This window comes from Heloderma suspectum, chromosome 5, assembly GCF_057233095.1.
Source record: "Heloderma suspectum isolate Gila_16-S chromosome 5, 16-S_ref, whole genome shotgun sequence".
Classification (NCBI taxonomy): Eukaryota; Metazoa; Chordata; class Lepidosauria; order Squamata; family Helodermatidae; genus Heloderma; species Heloderma suspectum.
Window position 1 is genome coordinate 15,547,120 of NC_139462.1, and position 17,926 is coordinate 15,565,045.

General features: G+C 44.2%; 1 protein-coding gene across 7 annotated transcripts in view; it reads right to left on the reverse strand.

Moving 5' to 3' along the window:
- The window catches only part of SLC4A4 (solute carrier family 4 member 4), a 257,294-nt gene that overhangs the window by 200,081 nt on the left and 39,287 nt on the right, over positions 1 to 17,926 (reverse strand). For 4 of the 7 annotated variants that reach the window (XM_084855373.1, XM_084855371.1, XM_084855368.1 and 1 more), the window contains exons 1-3: positions 12,899 to 12,957; positions 12,232 to 12,305; positions 533 to 703 (exon numbers count right to left, since the gene is read on the reverse strand). In XM_084855373.1, coding sequence (XP_084711499.1) covers positions 533 to 703; positions 12,232 to 12,305; positions 12,899 to 12,933 — 280 coding nt within the window. In that variant the 5' untranslated portion in view covers positions 12,934 to 12,957. Of the gene's footprint in view, positions 1 to 532; positions 704 to 12,231; positions 12,306 to 12,898; positions 12,958 to 17,926 lie in introns of those variants that run through there. The other 3 variants (XM_084855374.1, XM_084855372.1, XM_084855369.1) reach the window with 1 other exon arrangement.

Genomic DNA, 17,926 nt, shown 5'->3' on the forward strand with positions numbered 1-17,926 from the left:
TCCTAGACTGCAGGTTAGTAGCAATGTCAGGGAAGAGGGTGGTTTTAATGATCATTTTCATTATAGTGAGGGGTAGTCTTACAGTCCAAACCTATGCAAGTCTGGGAGAGGAGAGTACAAAAACTAAGAAACCCTGATCCAATAGGGGGAAGATAACATGGAATTTTTGCCATCCCAGTCTAGGGCTCCATGGGTCTATCTTAAGTTGACATCTTGGGAAACATATCCTCAAATAATTCCAAAGTGCATGAAAACCCAAAATGTCTAATCAAATCAATTCAATCAATTCTGAAAACAAAGCAAATTCTACACATCCTTACATACGTGTACTCTAAGGGTAGGATGCATGCCAAACGGGCACTACACCTCCTTTCCGCGCCCTCCATCGCTCGTCACTTATGTCATTTTGCATCACATAATGCTACTGCGCACGCTTTTTCAGTTATTTTCTTCCCTTCAATAGCCATCACAATTACTCTCATTGGTACTGTCACCTTTTTTGAGAAACACTGCAAAAGTTCTCATTACTCACTGAGTGGTTTGAGGATGCTACTACTCGTCTCATCAGCATTTTCAACATCAGATTTGTCAGAGTTTTCAGAAATTTTCTCCCTTTCTTTCTTTTCCTTGGGCCTTCTTCTGTGGCGTCTCCTTCTCCGGTAACTCTTGGGCACGTGAACCCCAATGTAGACTGTATGATGACCTAGGGAACATAAACGTATTGCAAACTTTTAAACAATTGGTGGATTGTATCAACTGAGGATAATATATCTTTGTCATCTAATTAATGCAAAAGTAATATAAGTTGCTTATCATTCTCAGGCACACAGTAGATGCCAAAATGTCATAGATAAGGGTGGAACTAGATATGGCTCTTAACATGGGGCTGCCATTAAAAGTGGTAGCACAGGGTCAGGTTCTTCCCGCTCTCCCTGCAACCTTTAGGCGGCCTTATCCTTACCTATGTTGAATTTTCTGACCCCACAAAGGAATGATGTGGAATGTGCAGGCAAAGAGGAAGACATGCACAATGTGATGGTAGCATGATATGCCAAAATATTACAGGAAAAGGTGGGAGAACTTAACACAGGGCTGCCATTTTAGTGGCAGCTTCATCTCCAGCATATTGCCCAGTTCCACTCTAGTTATAAAACAGAAATATTCTTAATTAAACTTCAGTGCAGAAGAGACTGTTCAACCCTTTAAAAAGATCCCCTGGCTTTCTTATTTGGAAACCACTGATGATTAGAATTCTTTAGACATTGGCAGTCTTCATTTGAGTGCCTTTCCCGATGATTGATGGGTGCATGGCAGCCATGGGAAAAACACTCAAAAAATCCTGTTTATGAGTAATCCTTTGGTGAACTGGTCATGTGCATAAGATTGGGGTTTGGGAAGGGGCATTCTGGTACCCCCCAACATGTGCTAAACACCAAACCTTGTATTATTATTTATTTTTTTATTATATTTATTTATATCCCGCCTTTTTCCCAATACTGGGACTTGTACATGTAAACAGGCATTTTCTATAGCCATTATGCACACCAATGGCCATTTAAACAGATCCTTTAGCATTTTTTGCCTTCACATATCGCTAAAATCATGATGACTAGAATTTTTTTCCTTCAAAAGAATAACGTGGAACTTGATTGCCAAGAGGACAGAAAGTGGAAGAATACTAGTTTTGAAACTAGATATACATTCTAGCCAATGTAGGTTTTACAGATGACATTAATGGGGAAAGTGCTTTGAGTGTCATATGCAAAACACCTTAAGAAATTAGTTAGATGTTATTTCATAATCTGATAGCCTATCATCCTCTCTTAAAAGTGAATCCACTCTCCTTAATTTCACACAGAACACAAATGCAAAATCTTTTGATGTGGTTAAATAAACTTTGGTTTACCCACTCAGTTCTCAAGGATTTAGGGTGGAGAACTACAGGTAAACATGCATACACTGCCACCATCAGAAATATGTTTATTTGAAGGTGTGCTTGCCATAAATTCAAGAACAAGTTTATTATCTCTCTGTGCCATCAGCTACTTTCCTTCAAACTAAAATTTCAGTGGTTACTGTGCTCAGCAAGTATTTAGCAGGCTAGAGAAAAGGGAAAGAGCAATCATTTGTAACAGAGATGGGTGGGCAAAAGAGGAGAGGGCCATCTCAGTGGTGGCACTCCACATATGAAATTTTCTCCCTATGGCTCATCTCTCACGTTCTGCCTCCCTCTTGACTTCTGCCCTGTCGGCAAGAGCCAACAGAGACATTTAGACACCAGTAAGACCATTTCAATACCAAAAGAATCAATAGGATCACATAACCTATTCACAAAAAGCAACCTGAAATAAGTCCTTACTACCCACGTCAAGGCCTCTAAAAAAAAGGTTATACATATCCCACCCAGGAGAAAAATCCCTAGTCGTAGCTTGCCTAAGGGCACCTAGTGTGTAGTGCCCTTGAGGAATATGGCTTATGGGGCTACTATATGTGACAGGGCCTTCTTGGCAGTGGCACCCCAGCTGTGAAAATCCTTTCTGGTAGAGATTTGGCTGTCCCTTGCACTGCTGTCATTTAGGCACCAGTTGAAGACATCTTTATTAGTGCAAGCTTTGGGGGTATAGGCGAATGCTCTATTCGTTTCTCTGGTGGTTGCACTGATGGTTTTATTGTATTTTATTGCCTATTTGTGATTTTAGAATGATGGTTTTAACGGTGTTTATGTACAATGTTTTTTCATATAGGTTGCTAGCTATTCTGGGCTCCTTGGGAGGAAGGGCAGGACATAAATCAAATACCAACAACAACAACAACAACAACCCCATCTCTTGCGGGAGCCACACAACCTAGAGACCTGACCTTTACCAAGGCTAGCAACACCTCCTAGAGGTGGGTTAGCTTGGTGCTGAGCATGACCGCTGGATGCGCCCAAACTCGTCTGATCTTGGAAGCTAAGCAAGGTCAGCCCTAATTAGTACTTGGATGGGAGTCCGGCTGGGAATTAGGCTTCCTGCACCGAGCAGGGGGTTGGACTGCTCTTGTAGGCAGTCCTACAAGAGGTCTTGTAGGCCCCTTCCAGCCCTATGGTTGTATGAAAGTCTATGAAAGAGCTATTTATGGTCTTGTTCTCATGGGAAAACTCTGTTGTACTAGTAAACGTGAAAAGGTCTCAAACATAAAGGCGCATTGAGAAACTGTGTCAAGTGTTTCCTGCTGAGGCACTCCTGGGGAGGAAAGTCCAGAAGTTTATCTTCACATTGTAAACAAGTGCAACTGCTTCCTCCAAGCAAGTCTCTGATGAGGAAAGAGGAAACAGAAAACCCCTCTCTCTTACTCAGGCCTGAAGCACTGAAAGCAATACTGCAATTTTATCTCTCTTGTAGAATAGGGGGAGAACAGGAAAGTAACACAGATGTTTTTTGCCTGCACAGACACAACTTTCGTTTCCTGCTACCAAAATCTGCACCGTGCCCATGTGATGAAAAGATTAAAGACATTGTCTAGTTCTGTTTGGCAGCATATTAAAGTACTAGGACTATAGGCTTACCATGATGTGTTTCTATTATCAAGCTGACCAAAGTATTAAAGCAATTCAATAGAGGTGGTGACTGCTGCAACCTCCAAGGGAAGCACCAATTCCAACCAAATGTGCCTTGCAGATTTGATCCAGCTTGCTCTGTTTCATTAGCAGGTATTGCTGCTGCCCTTAGAGGCACCCTAAGCTCTTCAAGCCCTTGAAAGGTTGTCACAGAGAGGAAGGCCAGCATCTCTTCTCGATCATCCCAGAGTGCAGGACACGGAATAATGGGCTCAAGTGACAGGAAGCCAGATTCCGGCTGAACATCAGGAAAAACTCCTGACTGTCAGAGCAATACGACAATGGAACCAGTGAGCTAGGGAGGTGGTGGGCTACATAGGAAGCTGCCCTATACTGAGTCGACGCATTGGTCCATCTAGTCCAGTACTGTCGACACTGACTGGCAGCAGCTCTCCAGAGTTTCAGGCAAGATTCTTTCCTAGCCCTCTAGTGAACAAGACAAGCTGGAGGTTTCCTACCAGCCCTGGAGCTTAGGAACATAGGAAGCTGCCCTATACTGTGTCAGTGCATTGGTCCATCTAGTCCAGTACTGTCGACACTGACTGGCAACAGCTCTCCAGAGTTTCAGGAAAGATTCTTTCCTAGCCCAACGTGGAGATGCCGGGGACTGAACCTGAGACCTTCTGTATGCTAAGTATGTACCACTGATCTGCAGCCCTCCATCAACCTCATCAGGAGCTTACCCACCCCCACCCCCAAAACTGGATGGAGGACTAGGGTTTGTTTTGGCTCTGTGCCACGCCCAAAAGACCTGGAGACTTAGAGACTAGAAACCTTCGTTAAAAAAAATGAAAGCTGAGATTCTTGTGAGTGTCAGTAAAGCTATATAAACAACAACACAACCACCACCAGCAGCTATCATCAACCCTTACTTTTCATATTCTCTGTATCTATATAAGCAAATCTAAGTGAAGATTCAGCACTTGTTTCAAGATTATGGAAGGTACAAGGATAGCAAAATAAAAAAAAGATTCTTCTCAACAAAAAGAAGAAAGGGGAACATAACAGACCAAGTATATGACAGTACAACCGCCTGATAGGTTTCAAAGGACTGATTAGACATTAAGCATCTTCCAAAGGTCAGGGTACTCTTTTATATAAATGACCTCTGAAATCTTTAAAAAGATTCACATCTAACAGCGCTGCAGAAGTCTTTGGCTGCAGGAGGTGAAAGAACAGCCACACAACCTTCACACTGAGCTTTTATCCTGCTATTGAGATTGCTCACTCACGGAAGTTTGCGGGGGGTTTTCATGACATCGTCAACCTCCAGGGCACAACTAGAGGTATTTCCTAGTTATTCCATTTTCAAAAAGATCCGGAACTAATGAACTATCTTTTTAAGTCAGAATGTTACGTGATTAAAACAGCCACTAGATGGCACAGTTTCATACAGTTCTACGGAACCTTGAAAATTAAAAGCTTCCCCTCTCAGCAATCACATGGTCGCCATCTGGGAGTTGCTGTAAATGCGGAAAGGCTCTACAGTGGGAGGACTACGGGGGGGGGGGGGGTTCTTTAATATAAAGGCAGCCCCAGTCTCCTACGTGCCAAAAAATCTGTCTTTCCCATTCTCTATTTCCTAAAAAGACACAGAACCAGTTCCCATGTTTTACCCATTCTGCACTGAATTGTGCCCTGCTCAGTGCTTTATTCACAATGCAAAGCAGCCAGTGTGATGTGGGAGAGGTCTCGATAAAGACCTTGTCACCCTATCCATGCTACATATGCTCATTCACTTCCTTACAATGCAGGGAGGGAATCTAACATAACCTGGCCTGAGCAGGATGGAGCCACTGGCCATTTGGCTGGTTAAATATGGCCAGTTGACCACCTATTATTTGACCATAGAAAAATACCCAAAGACGTCTTCGTAGGCTGCCTTTGTGGTGTATCATGATGGCGTCTTCCCTCAACGCCCCTTAAACAACATCAAACATCTATGACAGCAGCCTTCCCCGACGTGGTGCCCTCTAGATGTTTTGGATGACAAGATCTAATGTCAGTTGGCCATGCTAGCTGAGGAGTGTAGGAGTTGTAGTACAAAATATATGAAGGGCACCGGATTGGGGAAGGCTGTACAGCAGCATGGTGTGGAGCACATAGGATTCCATGTTCTACATATTTCTGGATTTCTTATACAATTACAACCATCTGTGATTTTTTAAAAAACTGTATTGTAGCACAGAGTCATCTGGCAGCAGTGGCAGAATTGAGGGCTCCCCAGCTCCAAAGGAGGCCAGATCTTTCTCTTCCTCTCTCTCTCTCTCTCTCTCTCTCTCTCTCTCACACACACACACACACACTTCCTAACTCAGAAGCTTCAGAGAGCTTCTGCCCTTTCCTATCCTGATTAAGCCGCATGAAGCAGATTTTCCTACTAGCCAGATGCTGTAACTGAAGGCACCTCTCAAGAGCAGAGGTGGGCAACTTGCGGCCCTCCAAATGTTTTGGTCTACCACTCCCATCAGGCCTAGCCAACACAGCTAACGGTGAAGGATGTTGGGAGCTGTAAGCCAAAACATCTGAAGGGCCATGCAAGTTTCCCATTCCTTGTATAACTGCTGCCAGAAAAACACAGCACCGGCATACAGACACCCCATGCAATATGCAAGAAAAACATGGTAACCAACACTAGATCGGCACCCAAAGGACTACTCAGGATTATGGTGTCACCAGAACTTGCATACAAAGCCTCACTTTGCAACACTGTTGCAAAGGCAGACAAGGAAAAGTATATCCAGGGGGGTGGGGGCACATTTCATTCATCAGCTGTAAACCCGTTGCAAGAGTCTCACTCTCAGACACATAAGCAGCTTTTCTTCCTTTGTAAGCGTGAGAGGTTAGAGAAGCTACCAAGACTCCACGGCCATGATCCTTTTCTAATCAGGCAATACCACTTGGATCCTACTTAAAAAGCCAAAGCTTTAAAAGTGACACTGACATAAAACAGCACATTAATATACATAATAAAAAGTCAATCAACTGAAGTTATACTACACTGATTTTTTGCAAGCTTTCATATGTATCAAAGTTGCTGCTTCAGCGACAGCTCCCCCACCTCACATTCTACTTTTTGTGCCCGTTCACAGCTTTTGTTTGCCTGACATGCAGGGGGAAAGGTCTCCTTTGCTGCATGATTGTGGCAAATCAGGGATCACACCGTGAATATGACAATACTGCAACTTTAGCTGTAACAAATTTGGCTATATAACAGTGTGACCGAGGCAAAAAAATAAAGTTCCTCCAATGCCTTCACTCTAAAGGAGAGAGAAGGATTGCATCCCATTGCCCAGGCAACTAGGCAGACGCCCCCTGTCTTGATGTGCTGCATTGGTAGTCCCATGCACAATTAGCTGGGGAACTCACAAAAACTAAGGATGCCTTGCTCGCACATGAGAAAAAAATCCAAAATCCACAAGCAGACAATACCTTTATTAGGGCCAACGAAAATGTCACTCAATAGTGAGCAAGCTTTTGAGTTCTTCAGAACATTTCACCAGGCTGGATGTTACAACAAAACAAGGAGTGGGAAGGGAGGAATCATGCTGGTATGGTGCTGAAGTCATGGAGTGTGCATTAGTTGGGGCAGAACGTGCAGTGGATACGCACTTGAATATAAATCCAAATACACATCCCATTGAAAGTCAGGCAACACAGGTGGAGACAATGGGCAATGTACTATTCAATACTTGCGCCAACATAAATGACATCCCTGGAAAACCCATTGCGACAGCAAACGCTACTGGTGTTGCACTAGAGGTTGCTCAAGCTAGCACAATGTAATTTACATTGGTGCTAGTGTCAAATAGGATACTGCTTACTTGCATACAGATATCATTTATCCACATTCAGATGCACATCCCAATCACATTCTGTCCCAACTACTAGTCAACAACACGTGACTGATTGGGTCGATGGAATGTTGTCCCGATTACTCATCAATGGAGACACGTACCCTTTCCCAACACCCATCTCCTTGTCAACAGTTTTGTGTGCTTTTTTGAAGGAACACAAAAAATATTCTTGAAAAAGGGGGTGCATTTCTTGGTTGGCCAAAACGTTCACAAAAAACACACAAATGTTCAAAGAAGACACAGAGATCCATTTCAGCTAAGCAGTAATTTTGATTAGGAGCTGAGACTAGTAGGTGATATGGCAGGGGGATTAAAGAACTATAGAAGAGAAGTTAGAGAGAAAATACAAGTTTATTATTGGGGCAGGCAGAGAATGTAGAGGACAAACTGACATTAGTATTAACTTCCCCAGTAGATTATATCCACATTATAAATTGTGATTTACATCAAATTAAGTTACCCAGAGATATCTGAATTCATATATTGCATAGTGTACAAGACTGTTGGCAACATTTTGGATAGACTGTGTCCAGTGCTGAAAACCAATGAAAAAAACATTAAGGGCACAATCCTATCAGGATGGCCATAAGCCTCCGAACTCAGAGGCTTATGGCCATCCAATGCAGAGCGGGAGGAGTAGCAGGGGGAAGGACGTTGGGGAGGCCCAAGGATACATTGTAAGCTGGCCTCCCCCTTTCCCTCCTCTCCAAGGCTGCTCCACACCGGCTGCGAGGGGGCGGGGGCGGTGAGCTCAGATTCCTGGCACCGAGTCAGAGTGCTATCTCCCCCCTTGTATCCAGAATCCGAACAATCGTAACTGAACCACACAGCAAGTGTAACTCAGCCCCAAAAATACAGGCAGTCCACTTTTCTTGAAAGTCATAGAATCATAGAACAGTAGGGTTGGAAGGGGCCTACAAGACCATCGAGTCCAACCCCCTGCTCAGTGCAGGAATCCAAGTCAGAGCATCCATGGCAAATGGCTGTCCAGCCTCATCTTGAATGCCTCCAGTGTGGGAGAGCCCACCACCTCCCTAGGTAATTGGTTCCATTGTCATATTGCTCTAACAGTCAGGAAGTTTTTCCTGATGTTCAGCCGGTACAATAAGTCAATAAATCTACACAGATTAGGAAGAGAGTTCGGGTTTTGCTTTATAAATCCAAAGAGTAATATCCAGCTGTGCCCCAGCACTAGTGCTAATGATGCTGCACTAGCATAAACCAAAGCTTGCTAGGGCAATGAGGAAAAGCAGAAATTAGCATGCCATCCTGCTAATGATGCTGCATGAGCGTAAACCAATGCTTGCACAACATAACCAGCGCTTGCTAGGAGAATGGGGGAAAGCGGAGATTTGCCACCAAAATTTGGCTTTTTCCCATTGCTCTAGCAAGCACTGGTCACACTGCACAAGTGTTGGTTTACACTAGCACAACCTCGTTAGCACTAGCTAACAGCTGGATACTATGCAAAGTCGTTCATGGAAAAAAGTCTCCTAAGGACAAAATTTCAGGACCACTGGCAGAAGCACTGTGCCCCTGGTCAGCAACGAAATTGATAGGATGGCCACTTTGTGAATGGAGCCAGAGATAAAGGTCAAAGGCCCCTAATTCCTATCTCCCGAACTGGCTGTTGCCATAGAACTTCACACAGCACTCTTCCAACCGCATTTGCAATTGGGATGCCAGACACACCCCACCAGAAACAAGTTGTGGATCCCAACACTAGACTTCTCTTAACACCAGCAAAGATGGAGGGAGCTGCTATTGCCAAGGTCACCCATCCTCATCCCAGCCACAGAAAACTTTAAAGATTAAACTCAGCTTCTTGAATCTCACCCGGAGACAATCAAGAAGCCCCTGCAATTGCTGTGAGGATGAATAAGGTAAAGCGTCTCTAAAGCACTCAGTCTAATGAGTACAACACACGTACAAATTGCAAATAATTTGTGGCTAACTTCCATCCACGTTAATGGAAGCCATGTTAATCTACTTTCCATTCTACAGTGTCTCCTAATTAACCGTCTGCACCAGACAAACTAAGCAATTGCTCAACATCCATCAGTCTGTTACAGGAACAAAAAAATTAACACCTTAAGCCCCCTGTGACCCCTTCCTGTTTCCTCTAAAATTCCAGTAACTGAATTGTTGAACAAGAAATCTGGAGTCCTCCACTCCCCTATGAGGTCACAGAGGCTGCCACCACTTTCACATGAACACATACTTGTTGAGCCAAAGCCTTATCTAAAAAAGAATAAAGGTGGAGCTCTAAAATGTTTTCCGTTCCTCACAGAATTGGGTTATCTTGTAACACACATCTGAAGCTCCACCAGGTTAGGAATTTAAGACTACTTTACCTATCAAGAAAGGAATGTATCAAGAAGCGTATGAAAGGAGATCCTGCTCCTATTATGACACCCCTTGCCAGGAACTGATGGGGGCAGAGAGGAAGAAGAATAAGTCCAGGAACCGCTCTTGGCATTTTTCTTTGATTCAGTAAGGACTTTCAGAGGACTAGGACTGGACCACCTTCTGAAGGGGGAAGCCAACAATGAGGGAATGATTAAAAGCAATGTGGCCCCCAAGAGCTTCCCGGAAACCGAATGCAGCCCTACAAATAAGCACGGCCCAAAGAAGCTTTCAGGGATGCTGTATTTCTACACTCTCTTCTGGCCTCCCTGTCCTTGCAAGGGAGGAGATGTTGCTGGTCTATTGATTGGCTTTGCCTCTTGGGCAAAGGCAGTAATAACTCAGCAGCAGAGATGGAAGGAGAACAATAATGGGGAACAAGTTAGCAGCCATCTCACGTCACGGTGGAGTTCGCTAGGAGAGACAACGATTTATTAGAAGCATAAGGGCATGTGAGGTTTGGACATCTGACTTGGAAAACCTGGGTTCAAATCTCAAACCAAAGCCTAGGTCTGGCAAACAGCAGATGAGGTGGTAAAACTGAGACTGGACTGCACGTTGCGCTCACATGGTTAAATGATCCTCTGTGCAAAAGTAAAAGTCCCTGCATGTAGAAAATATGATGCTAGGGAGAAGAGTTCTAGCACAGCATTCCTAACATGCGATTTTTCTAAGCGTCAGGATTTTTTTTTCCTGAACGAAGAAGCATTATATCATGTGAGCCCACAGAGCAGCCTTTGAACCCGGTGCCTTCCAGATGTGTGGGAATGGGAATGGCTATGCTGGCTGGGGATAATGGGAACTGCAGTCCAACATATCTGGAGGACACCAGGTTGAGGCTGTACTAGAGACTAGAGACTAGTTTGCCACCTTACCTGTGAGAACAAGGCCTCTGTCATCTGGCATATTTGGGCAAGGTAGTCTCAAAGGCTAACCTAACTCTCAAAGTTGCTAAAATGATAAAATGAGGTAATTCCATAAAAAGTAGTCTCCGTTTCTTGGTGGAAGGATGGGATACAAATATGATTTATAGTACTAATTCTCATATTGCAGTGTCAAGGTTTTGCCTGTGCAGAAAAATATCACTTGTGGATTAGCTCCTGCGCTGCTGACCTCTATGACAAAACAAATCGTTCCAGTCTCAAAAGCGTTTCTAATCACCGGAAGGCAGTTGGTATGAATACACAAAGGTTTATAATAAATACATTTTTATAGTGTAACAGAGAAGCCGTTCCCCCACCCGCCACCCCCCTGAAAGCTGCCCAGAGACAGTATTGCAACCTGATACTATATAACTTTGGCACCAATTGTAAAACCCACAGGAAACACATCAAGAAATTAATTTTAAGTTCCACTCTTTTGTGCCAACCCTTTTTAAAAACAAACATATATACCCTTTTTAAAAAAACACACACACACAATAGGACTATTTTCAGCAGGCCAAGACTTCCCTGAGCAGGGGGGGAGATATTCTCTCTGAAGTAACCCCTGCAAGAACTTCACGTGTAAACAAGCCCTCATTAAGGTCAATCGACTTGCTCCCATGTAAACCTGCAGCCCAAGGGTGGGAATTTGAAAAATGTTACCGTTCTCTTGAGGTGCTTTTAACAAACATATGCAAAAAATCTACCAGTACATTGTATGGAATGGTTCTGGAGGGTGCGAGGTAGAAATTAACTAACAGACTTTAATTTAGTCTTTGCAGAAAGGGGGCAGGGGACACGTCTCTGTTCTTCTGTTCAATGAATTTGGGGGGGAGGGACTAGGGAGGAAAACCTCTCTTCATACAAAGTCATGTCCTGATCTGCAAGTGATCCTCTTAGAGACAGACTACAGCCTCCTATCTGAGCCAGTCCTGCCGGTCCCATTTAGTGTCAGGTTCTCCGGATCTGTTGCCGGCTGCATTATCCTCCCCACAGTTGCCATTTAGTAAGCACCGCTAAGTATTCCACATACCCAAAGCCACCTCAAAGCCTAACTACTAACCGAGAAGTACATATAAACTCGGAGACATGGAGACATGACAGCAACCAGGGCATATGCAAGCATTCCACAGATACTTTCAAAATGGGATCATTTTCTGAAGACACCTCCACATTCATCATCACTGCTGTTCTGCTCTAATTTCACATGCAGTTCAGACTGTCGTCTCCCAGTGCCTCTAGACCCTCCAGATGTTTTGCACTACTAGTCCCATAATCCCTTACCATACCACATGCTGACTGGTGCTGATGGGAGTTGTAGTCCAAAACCACTGAAAGTCACCAGGTTGTCTACCACCGCAAGATGTTTTGGTCCACTAAAAAAAAGAAACAGAACATCCAACAGCCAGCCACACCGTCACCCCCTCAGAACATGATGATTTCTTACCTTCCACCTCCTCGTCATCACACACATGCTTAAGGAAGGAGGCCCCTCTGTCCAACACCGCTTCATCCTCCATCCTGTAGTAGTAGAAAAGAAAGAAAGAGTGTTCAGACTTTTCCTGGAGGGAGCCGCTAGAACTGGCCCAACTCCTGGGAAGGTTAACTTGCAGGCTATTGTTCATGTTACAAGAGAGGAGAGTCACTTTTCAGCTTTCCAGTGGTGCTCAGCCAGCTCAATGGGGCTCAGCTCCTAACCTCAGGAGGGCATCGCATCAGGTGGCGGAGGGCGGCAGGAAGTAATCTCAGCTAGCAGTCTTTTCTTTTTAATTAAAAAGAGAAGTCACAGATAAACACAGAGGCACACGCAAGAGCCGTTCACAGCGTTCAAGTCAAAGATCTCCTGCAAGGTAGCTGTCCACAGAAAGAGCTACAGAAGGTGATGTGTAGAAGATGATAGATGCGTGCAAACACCCTGAATGCACAGAAGCAGTCAAGGCTCCTGCCAGCCCCTTAATATCAGCAAAGCACACTTCTTCACTGCAAGGCAAAGCTGCATGTCACATGTTGGCCTTACGGAAATCTGACATCTGAGGATTATCCAGAGCCTAAACTCCGGCAAGTCAGGCCATCGGAGCAAAAGGCTCACTTGTATATTTCAGAGGGTCACTCACATGTCGTTCTCTCCATCTCCCTCGCTCTCAAGCATATGAGCCTCATCGCTTCCCTCCAGCCCCCTATAATAAATAAAAAGTAGGGCTGCAATATTTAATCGATCAGGTTCATTGATCAGAAAAAAAAAGAATTACATTGACTGAAAATGTTCTCCCAAATTAACTAGGCAGCAGGTTTTTATACATATATCATACATGTGCAGTTAGCAAGCACCATCTTACAAGAGGCACGCTCCCTTCTCGGACAAAAGGAAGCCTTTTCTAAGGTGATGCTTGCTACAACACACAAGAGAATTAGCCAGGGCATTCAAGGCACTAAATATCACCTTGCACATTTCCTAAGTCAATGTATCTCAGAATTGTTTGATTCATGTATCACAGTACACTGAGGATCAGCAACTAGAAGCTCCAGGGCCAAATCTGGCCTAGCTAGCCACACCCCCTGCCCTAGTCACTTATGAAAGACAAAAAGGTGTACAGTAAGAACAGGATACTGCCTTGGCACTTGCCAACAGCCAACTTTAGGGAATAGCAGAGGATACCTCAACCCACCACTCTTCACCCCTTCTCAGAGATGTCCCCTGGAAAAGGGAGCTCCTAAACAGGGTATACACATTAAAATTAGCATATTTCCATTTCTCCTACACTGTGCATGAAGCAGATATTCATCTCTTTTTACCTACTGGCTGCGAATTGTAGAAATGCGCATAAGGAGTTGGAATCAGGTGTAGCTTCCCACAGGACACTCCCACCATGTACTATAGCCAAACAGATTAAATAACGGTAAGGACAAATAAGACCAGCAACAAAGAAAATGAAGGAAAATGGCATCAAGAATAACACCATTAAAACAATACATTAAAACGATGGTGTTGCATGCAGCTGAACGTTAGCTTTTTCTTTATTCTAGAGTAAGTGTGTGTGGCCTCAATTTGGACTGGGACCACTATGCACCAAGAAGAGATAATTAAACCTCCCCCCATGCCCATCGCTGGAAGAAACGTTAACAATCTCAGATATGCAGATGATACCACTTTGATGGCTGAAAGTGAGGAGGAGCTGAGGAACCTCATGACGAAGGTGAAAGAAGAAAGTGCAAAAGCTGGGTTGCAGTTCAACCTCAAAAAAACCAAGATGATAGCAATCAGCTTGATTGATAACTGGCAAAGAGAGGGAGAAAACGTGGAGGCAGTGACAGACTTTGTCTTTCTAGGCACAAAGATTACTGCAGACGCTGACTGCAGCCAGGAAATCAGAAGACGTTTACTTCTTGGGAGGACAGCAATGACAAATCTTGATCAAATAGTGAAGCGCAGAGACATCACACTGACAACAAAGGTCCACATAGTTAAAGCAATGGTATTCCCCGTAGTAACCTATGGCTGAGAGAACTGGGCCATAAGGAAGGCTGAGCGAAGGAAGATCGATGCTTTTGAACTGTGGTGCTGGAGGGAAATTCTGAGAGTGCCTTGGACTGCAAGAAGATCAAACCAGTCCATCCTCCAGGAAATCAAGCCAGACTGCTCACTTGAGGGAAGGATATTAAAGGCAAAACTGAAGTACTTTGGCCACATCATGAGAAGACAGAATACCCTGGAGAAGATGCTGATGCTAGGGAAAGTGGAAGGCAAAAGGAAGAGGGGCCGACCAAGGGCAAGGTGGATGGATGATATTCTGGAGGTGACGGACTCGACCTTGGGGGAGCTGGGGGTGGCGACAGCCCACAGGAGGCTCTGGCGTGGGCTGGTCCATGAAGTCACGAAGAGTCGGAAGCGACTGACTGAATAAACAACAACAACAACAACACACCCATCACCACCATGTTTTTCCTGAAATCCCCTCCCTTCTGAGGGCAGGGTTTCTTAAAAAAAGAAAGTTTTAATTGGTATGGATGCAAGCTTTTTTCCTAACCCACACATATTGGGGGGGGGGGAAATGAATTGGGACCATGTACACTTACACTATAGTAAAGAAACTACTAACCCTCAGATACATGATTAGCATAACATGTACTTTGACTGTAAGGCTAGCAATGGGGGTCAATCGAAGCAAAAACTTTTTGACACTCAGGGAAACAAAATGAGGCAACTACTTTTGGCTCACACTGCACAAGAATTAACGTTTCATTGACTTATCCTCAAAAATAGGATGAGTTAGCTTTTAAGAAAAAAAAGTGGTTTCAAATATTCAGAAGCAGGTTGAAAAGCATATCATAACTGAGTAGTCCACTAGGTATTTGATCATCGCAGGTTTGCAAAAATCCAACCCTACTATTCTATGATTCTATGTATGTCAAACTCCAAATATTCTTCTATTATTGTTGATAATAATACATGTATATATACACGTATACACGTAGATAAACACACGTATACATATAGTTGTGTTTATCTTTCTCTACAAGGGTTGGATATTTCGATTAGCCGTGGTCTTTGGGTTGGCAATATGGATAATTCATTCACTGCATTCTGAATAATTCCCCACATCTGTGCAGAAAAATGGCTTCTACACGCGCACACACGCACACACACACATTGTACATAGCATGCAAGAATGTATCTTCTTTGGGCAAAATGAAAATCCTACAACTTTATCAGCATGTGCAACTTTATCAGCTATTCCATGAGCCTGTGTGATTAAATAAGGTGCCACATTCTCCTCCAGCTACCGTTTGCTAACTAAACACATAACACCTGTCCCTCATGCACACGTACGCACACAACAATGTTCCCTCGGAGTTCACTGTGTTCATGAAATTATTCAGTGTCACTTATGCAACTTTTGTTATACACACAAAGTAACAGGTTCTGGCCCATCAGCAGTCCTTGTGTCTATATATTCATGAAATTCTTTTTAAGCAGCAAAACACTTGTTTGATATAAATGCAGCTGAGCAACAGCTAGAACAGATGGTGTGGAATTTCTAGTCTGTGCAGAAATCTTATGCACATGTATTTCTCCCTTGAGTACTGCACAAAACCTGCATGTACACACACACACACATCCACATATACACATATGTGCACGTGCACGCACACACAAACACACACACACACATATATAGGTAGCAAAAAGTTCTCTCCCCCAAAAATCAAGGATTTTGCAACTGCATATTGTAAAGAAGGGTTGGAAGCACACAAATAATTTATTATACATTTATCTATTTAAGATCATTTTCACAAAGATCTATTACTTAGATGAGTTTTAGCTCAGTGACAATAATGAATTGGATCCAGGGCCGGCCCAAGCCATTTTGCTGCCTGAGGCGAAGGACAAGATGACTCCTTATCCCATTCCATGTACAAAAGCTGACTGGACAAGAGGTTGAATCTTTCTTTGACATTGGCAATGGGACAGCATCCTCCACCACAACTGAGGGCTGCAGGCTTGCTTAGGGAATGCAGGGTAAGCTGCATGGCCCACAGCTCTCTCCTTCAACATCTTGCTACTGCCTCCCAGGATCTGCTGCCTGAAGCAATTGCCTCACTCTGTCTAATGGCAGGGCTGGCCCTGGTTGGATCCTGGGAACTGCAAGTGGATGGACACTCACAGAAGGAGGCTTTCCTGCTCACAGCATCTCCCTGTGGCCCTTGAAAAGCCACTCCTGAGGGACACAAGACCATCCCAGATGAGTGGGATGAGGCTCCACTTGCAACAAGGCACCCCTACCCAATTTTGGCCGATTCCCCCTCCCTCAGCAGCTCCTTATGCCCCATCCCACCCACCCCTATTCTGGAGGATCTCCCAACTCTGAAACGTATTGCAACAGCACGTTCAAAAAGTAATTGCAGTAGAGCTGCTTGTGAACATCTATACCAGCTTTCCCCAACCTGGTGCCCTCCAGATGTTATGGACTACAATCCCCATCATCCCTGATCATTGACTCCCCTGGTTGTGCCCGCCTGATGGAGTTGTAGTCCAAAATTTATGGAGGGCTCCACACTGGGGCTTATACTGCATTAACTAGAATATCGCGTGACATATACCAGAATACCAAATGGTAGCAAAACCTTGTAATGCTTCTAATTATGGGAGCTGCTATTTTAGTCTGCAGTCTAGATACAGGGGACACTTCAGGCCCCCTGGTAGGGACCAGCATAGTAGGCTAAGGCAGGGATCCCCAACCTTTTTAGACCCGTGGGTACATTTGGGAATTTGAGAAACTGCTGTGGGCTCCACTACAAAATGGCTCCCATGGAGGATGCGGCTAGTCACATAATGGCTGCCATGGTGGCCCTGCTAGTCAAAAGAGTTCAGGGGAGGGAAAGAGCGAGGATAGAGGCTGGGAGGGAGGGGGAAATAGCATGGTAAAGGGGTAGAGGGATGAGAAAGAGCAAGGCTAGAATCTAGGAGGGGGAGGGGGATAAACAGTGAGGTAAAGAGGTGGAGGGGAGAAATAACAAGGCTAGAAACTGGGAGTCAAGAAAGAGAAATGGTAAGTGGGAGAGAAAGAGCAAGGCTAGGGGCTAGGAAGAGAAAAAAGAAGGTTGGGGATAGAGAAGGGAGAGAAACAGCAAGGAAAGGGATTGGGTGGAGAGAAATAGCAAGGCTATGTATAAGTGCTAGAAAGTTGTGTTTTCATATATAGGTATTTCATATGTATTCATTGCTATAGATATATACAAAGCCATTATGCATATTAATAAAATGGAAAATTTAAAAAGAAGTTTCTGGGTGCCCATGGGCACTATGTTGGGGATTCCTTTGTGGGTGCATTGGAATCTTTGAGTAGCCTATCACGGCCGGGTGGGTTAAAAAAAAACCAAAACTCACGTATGCAAATGGCCGCGGCTACGGCTGCCAGCATTTGCATTCCTTATTTTTGCCCGTCTTAGTCTACGTAAATATTTATGTAGGCTATGACGGCGAAAATAAAGGGGAACGCAAATAGCGTAGCGGGCACTATTTGCGTCCCTTTTTGATTCCCCGTTTTAGCCTACGTAAATATTTACGTAGGCTAAAACGTAAATATTTACGTAGATTAAGAGGGCAAAAATAAGGAATGCAAATGGCGGCGGCCGTAGCCGCC